This window comes from Nannochloropsis gaditana, assembly GCF_000240725.1.
Source record: "Nannochloropsis gaditana CCMP526 unplaced genomic scaffold scaffold794, whole genome shotgun sequence".
Lineage (NCBI taxonomy): Eukaryota > Eustigmatophyceae > Eustigmatales > Monodopsidaceae > Microchloropsis > Microchloropsis gaditana.
In genome coordinates, this window is record NW_005803159.1 from 649 (window position 1) to 6,388 (window position 5,740).

Sequence of the window (5,740 nt, forward strand, 5' to 3'; positions counted from 1 at the left end):
TCTTCTTGGAAAGGCCGTGATGGCCGCGTGTCGCTACGAAGGGATACAACGCGCTATATAAAGACAGCACAACAAACGGATGAAAGGGGCGGGAGGTTATCGAGTCAACTCTGCACACAAACGCACCTGAATGCTCGACCTCCGTCGGTGCTGGGACCTCAAGAACACGATTGGGACCAAAACTCTGTCCGTACCTCCCGTACCCCAAGGTGATTACCCGTGTACCGCCGCGTGGCATCCTGTTTGTGCAATCATAGGAAAGGAGCCAATCCATCAAGCATATCCGGTGTTAAAACGGTACTCGCTACGGTCGTCCCGGACATCAAACTTGACAGTGCTCGTACTGCGGCCATGTATCATACGCCAGGGGGGTATGAAAGGATTTGTGTCGTTTGTGCGAGGACATAAAGCGTGAGACAGAGCTTGAGCACTAAATGTTGATCGGCCCATATATCCTCAAGACCGCCAAAATGATGAAGGCTCCCTCCCAGCCCCGAACAGCCTGACGTATGAAAAAATATCGTATTCTTTACTTGTCTCTTTCCTTACACCTTCTTTCCCGCAAAAGGGCTACTCTCTCACAGCACTTACTCCTCCTCCTGCAAGCGCGCCTTCCTTCACGCGCAGCAAGTCATGTTTTCGGCACACATGCACAATCTATGTATTCACACCGACAAACATACACTCTTCTTACCCATCTGTCACTATGTGTTTCACTGACATGCCCGCGTGCCTGAGTCCAAACCATCCTCGTCAAAATTCATCCGCCCGGCAATCATGGACGCCGCCCGAGAGGAGGCATTAGTCGCGGAGGAAACAGAGGACGAGGGCGAAGACGTCGATCCTTCCGCCCCATCCCGCAGCTGAGCCACTTCGAGCCGTTGTGCGTTAGAGTCCTCTCCTTCGTCTGAGGCTTCATTTGTATCCCCCTCCATGGCAGGAAGAGCCGCTTGATACTCCTGTCCGATGCGCACATGCTGCGGGGCGGCAGGAGGCCGCAAATATTTTTTCCCCCCCCCTCCTTCTTCCGTGTCAGAATCTGAGGTATCGTTGGCAGTCAGTTCAGTGGCCAAGGTCCTCGCCGGTTCCAGCTGTAAACGTAATAAAGGACAGAAATGAGAAGCATTACGGGTGATGAAAAGGAAGATTACCGTGCTTTCTGGGTCGACAAGCTCCTATGAACGGGCAATCCAATGAGGGCGTGATTCTTGTAGTCCATCGACTGACAGACCTACGTTTGCAAAAACGAAGCATCTAGACGTGTCAATATCCCCTCTATAAGATGAAGGTTGCTTACATCCTGTGAAATAGAAGCTCTCGTCGCTGCAGCTGCTGCTGCAGAGGCGCGCATCACTTCCAAGTCGTCCTCCATGGCTTGTTTTTTGGAGTGTGTTGTTCCCTCGGAAGATGCTCCTTCTCGTTTCTTATTCTGGCTTTTCTCGCTTTCTTCTTTGCTCATGCCAGCTTAGTAGCCAAGTGAATTTCCCTGTATATGAAGGGGATCACAAGGACAGGAGCGTGGTAATCCTGTAGGAGCGGAGTACATCGCGTGAGAAACTAGAAAAAATGATGTCTGGAGTAGCTTGTGAGGTTGATACCCAGTCCCCCTACTTAAATTCAGCAAACGCACATTCTTGGGGTCGTGGAATAATTGAGGCCTTTTCCATCACATGGAGAAGGGCAGAGAGTGAGGTCTTTTCCATCACGTCGATGACGCCCCCCGAGCTCAGCCGTTAAAAAAGTCCAACAGCTTGACTTGTGTCGGGGTGGTTATTACATTTTACAGACTCTTCCAAGATGTTCTTCGACTTCCTAAAACGGTCAATGCGAGGACATTGAAAGAAGCATCAAAATTTTACGGGCTTTAAGGCAATTATGTTCATCAAATATGACTTTTTAAAACTGGGCCATACAGAACCCGGAACGTACTAGCAAATGCTCATCGCACGATGATTGGGGATTCATGGCGTGTGATCATGACACTTGAAAACAATGCACGCGCGATTTGATATATCTTATGACGGGCTCAATTTCTTATTCGAAATTTTGGGATGTAGTAAGGATACATATACACAGCTTCGGCAGCAACGAAAATCAAGCCCTTGGATGGAATGCAATGAGTGAATCGGGCACACCTGCCGTTCCAGCGACAGATAGGTCCCAAAGTGATATTCAATGCCCAGCTAGGCCTCCTTTCGCGTTGTCTATCTCGGACTGCAGGCAGGCCCATGAGAAAGATCCTGCAAGGCGCTTGTCCTCGACACTTTCCACGGTAAACCATGAAGCTGAACAATACCTTAAAAACGAACGCCAGGGCGTGACTATCCGGCCGACGTGCTGCGAAAGACTCAAACAATGGGCGACCACCGTGGTTGATGTACGCATTCCCTCCATTCCAATTTCGCATTGGTTACCCAAGTACAATTTTCGACGGCAGCTTGTTGACGATTTGAACGCAGGTTTAGCGTGTGCAATCACCTTGATTCCTCAGGGAATGGCATATGGAGCCCAATTAGGTGTTCCTGTCATTCATGGCCTTTACTCAGCGATATTTTTCGGGCTGGTGTATGCTTTCATGGGCACGTCGCGTGAGACTTGTCCCGGAAACTCAGGTAAGTGCCTCTCACACATACAATACACGTGTCCAGCCTCTGAAGCCGGAGATGGTCCATGGCCTCCATCCATGTGCCCTTGATCGTCAGAGAAGTTATTCGTGGCACAAATGGAGAGAGAAATAAACGTCGAGGACTCATCTTTACCCCGTATAACCTACCCATTTATTTCTTTCCCTCTGTAGCCCTCGTTACCTTGATGGCCGCTTCGGCGATAGACGTGGGATCGCCTGTGCTCTCAGACAGTAAAAGCAGGCTGATTGCCGTCCTCCATTTCACATTCCTGGTGGGGTTCTTGCAATTGGGCTTCGGTGTTTTTCGGATGGGAGCTATCGTGCACTACGTCTCGGAACCTGTCTTGACGGCATGCAGCAGCGTCGGCATCGTCATCACGGTCATCTCCCAGCTAAAATACATGCTGGGGATAAATGTGCCATCCTTTCGATACACCTTCCAGACGCTCAGGTACATCACTTTCCACCTCTCTTCCACAAACCCTTGGGAACTCCTGATCGGCATCCCCGTTTTGGTCCTTGTCTCCGGCGTCGCGGCTTGGAAGAAACGTCCGCCCACGGGCACCAACTGGGACCGGTTCGGCCGCCGCCTGGCCATCGCCTTGCCCCTCCTCGTAGTTCTCTACTCCACCATCCTGGCTTACCACTTGTACGAGCGACACCACCTGCCCATCAAACTGGTAGGTCGCCTCCCCACAGGCTTTCAAACCTTCCCCGCCTGGGATCTCCGCCAGGGGGATCTCTCCAGGTATGCCACTTCCGGCTTGACCGTTGCCGTCGTCTCCTTCCTCCTCTCCTATTCCTGTCAAAAGTCTTACGCCCACAAAGGCCGGTACGAGGTCGGGGTCGACCAGGAACTCAGTGCCTTAGGTCTGAGTAACATGGTGGGCTCATGCTTCGGCGGCTTCGTCGCCGTCTCCAGCTATGCGCGGGCCTCGGTCAATTACGAAGCGGGTGGACGTACCCAGATGTCTGCCCTTGTAGCTTCCACCTTGGTCATCGTCGTCGTGCAATGGCTCTCTCCTGCGTTCTACTACGTGCCCATGTCCGGACTCGCCGCTCTACTCTGCGGAGCCCTGGTGTCCTCCTTCACCGTCCAGCCTTTTTTCGAGACGTACCGGTCCAGCCCCCGAGATTTCTTTGTCCTGGTGGCCACGTCTATCGTCATGTTCGTCGTCAGTGTCGATACGGGGATCTACTCAGGCATCGGCCTCTCCATCTGCAACCTCCTCCTTCAGTATTCCTACCCGGATCTAGAGGAGTTGGGTCGACTCTCAGGCGCCCCCGGCAAGTGGCGGGCCGCAAAAAGGTATCGGCACGCAGTCACACCCCGAAACATCCGGGTCTTGCGTTTGGACGAGGCCTTGACCTTTGTCAACGGAGACTTTGTCACCGGCCTGCTCCTGCGTGCGGCCAAAACGATGGAGGCGGAGGCGAAGGGATTGAGCGGTCCCGAAGCCTCCATGCCACACGTGGTAAAGACAGCCCCGCACATGACCAGCCTGACGGTCGTATGCGCGTGTACACATGTGCGGGGACATGGCAACACGACTCGTGACTGGATGCCTGGCTGTCAAGAAACGTTGGGCAGTGAAGGTGTGCAACGGGGAAGTGCCGGCTGGACATCGCCCACGGCGACCACAATACAGGAAATGGAGTCTCTACGCGTCGCCTTGCCGGATGATAACCGCACAGACAGCCTCGCGTCACGGTGTCTTCCCTTTCAAAGAAAGAGAAAGGATGGGGACGGTCGAGAAGCCAAAAAATGCTGCCATCTCTTCATTGTCCTGGATGCCTCGGGCATAAATTTCATGGACTTCAGTGGATTGCGTGCGCTTGGAAAAGTTGCCAAAGATATGCGAGATCACGGCGTCCGCCTCCTTATTGCCCAAGCCAAAAGCCGCCTGCAGGACATGTTGCAGACGGCTCCCACGCTGTACCACGATGTGGGCGGGGACAAAATAAAACTCTCGCTCGAAGATCTCGTGTACCTCCTCGAACGTCATGAAATGCGACTACACGGGTCCTTGTTTGCCTCCACGCGTGAAGACGGAAACAAGCCTCAGAAAGTAGCTGCTGGCTGCTGAGGTGCTGTCATGGGCGGTAAAGTTATCTTTGTAGTGTGTGGGTGCTTTTTTAGCAAATGGGGAAAATTATGTACCATCGACGTTTACAGCCACAAGAAACTAATCGCAGCCTTGGCCCCCTACCCTGGCAACTCTACTAAAAAGTATATCGTTCCGCATTTTCCCATGTAAACAGATGATTGGCTCAAAGCTGGACCTCTGATAATAATGTTAGGGATAATGTGATGGACGGCATGACTGTACGTTGCCTGGACATTTATGTTTTTCCCATTATAATGCACTGGAATTGCAGAACTTTGCCTGAAAGCAAGAACAGACAGTACTTCTCAATCGATTGAGACATGTTGCCACGTCAACTTAAAAGGCATCTATTTGCTGCGCGGCTGCTTTTCATGTACTCAAGGCCGTAAGATGGAACAACCTCCCCGCCTTCAGGCTGTCGCCAAGAAAACGTCACGGCGCGATAGATCCATTAAAAAAAATGTGGTACCGTTTGCTTTCACCACTGCCGTTGTTTCACTGCCCCTCCTCCGGCAGACGAAACCTGGAAGGATCTTCACACACACACACACACACATACACCTGTTTCACATGTACAGGGTACGCACATCAGTATTCCGCAATGGTGCAGCGGGAGGCGATGCCGGGCTTCTGGCAGACTTTGCTGGAAAAACGCGGCTCCAGCAATGGTGATGCATGCGTGATGCTTCCTCTACTTGCGACCATCCTATGCATCCTGGGAGGTAGGTCACATGCGTGTTTACATTGATGCCGTACATAAATCTGCTTTTTGTCGCCCGGCATGGCAAAGCCTAGGCTATCACTAGTACCCGGGGGGCTTCGACCGTGTCGGGATGGTCCTTGCCAGGCGGGATGGTCGATCGTTCAATCCACACCACGTTGTGTGAGCGAGTGTGTAGTCGTATATTAAGATGGCAATGTATGTGTATATGTGTGTGCACACACATCCCATGATCGATGTTCGTTGCTCTCCGGTTACACTACAAAGCGTGTGTGCTGCGTCTGG

The 5,740-nt window shown here is 52.2% G+C and overlaps 3 protein-coding genes across 3 annotated transcripts; 2 read left to right on the plus strand and 1 right to left on the minus strand.

Moving 5' to 3' along the window:
• Positions 1-508: 508 nt before the first annotated feature.
• Positions 509-1,533, minus strand: NGA_0474900 (uncharacterized protein). The gene is made up of 2 exons (XM_005853652.1): positions 1,298-1,533; positions 509-1,091 (listed from the first exon to the last, which is right to left on the minus strand). Exons 1-2 carry the CDS (start codon positions 1,457-1,459, stop codon positions 714-716), a joined length of 540 nt encoding a protein of 179 aa, XP_005853714.1. The 5' UTR covers positions 1,460-1,533; the 3' UTR covers positions 509-713.
• A 1,042-nt stretch (positions 1,534-2,575) lies between these two features.
• Positions 2,576-2,892, plus strand: NGA_0474700 (uncharacterized protein; the record flags this gene model as incomplete). Its single annotated transcript, XM_005853650.1, has 2 exons — positions 2,576-2,612; positions 2,798-2,892. Coding segments are annotated over 2 exons (132 nt in total), but the record flags the coding sequence as incomplete, so codon positions are not given.
• A 615-nt stretch (positions 2,893-3,507) lies between these two features.
• Positions 3,508-4,123, plus strand: NGA_0475000 (sulfate transporter; the record flags this gene model as incomplete). The annotated part of the gene is given in 2 exon segments (XM_005853653.1): positions 3,508-4,101; positions 4,112-4,123. The coding sequence occupies 2 exon segments, from the start codon at positions 3,508-3,510 to the stop codon at positions 4,121-4,123; spliced, it is 606 nt and encodes a 201-aa protein (XP_005853715.1).
• Positions 4,124-5,740: the final 1,617 nt, after the last annotated feature.

Excerpts from the sequence above, each read along its gene's own strand:
- NGA_0474900 (XM_005853652.1), bottom strand. The coding sequence starts at position 1,459 with ATGAGCAAAGAAGAAAGCGAGAAAAGCCAGAATAAGAAACGAGAAGGA. Across the intron at positions 1,092-1,297 it reads GAGCTTCTATTTCACAGGAT|CTGGAACCGGCGAGGACCTT; the intron begins GTAAGCAACCTT and ends TTACGTTTACAG.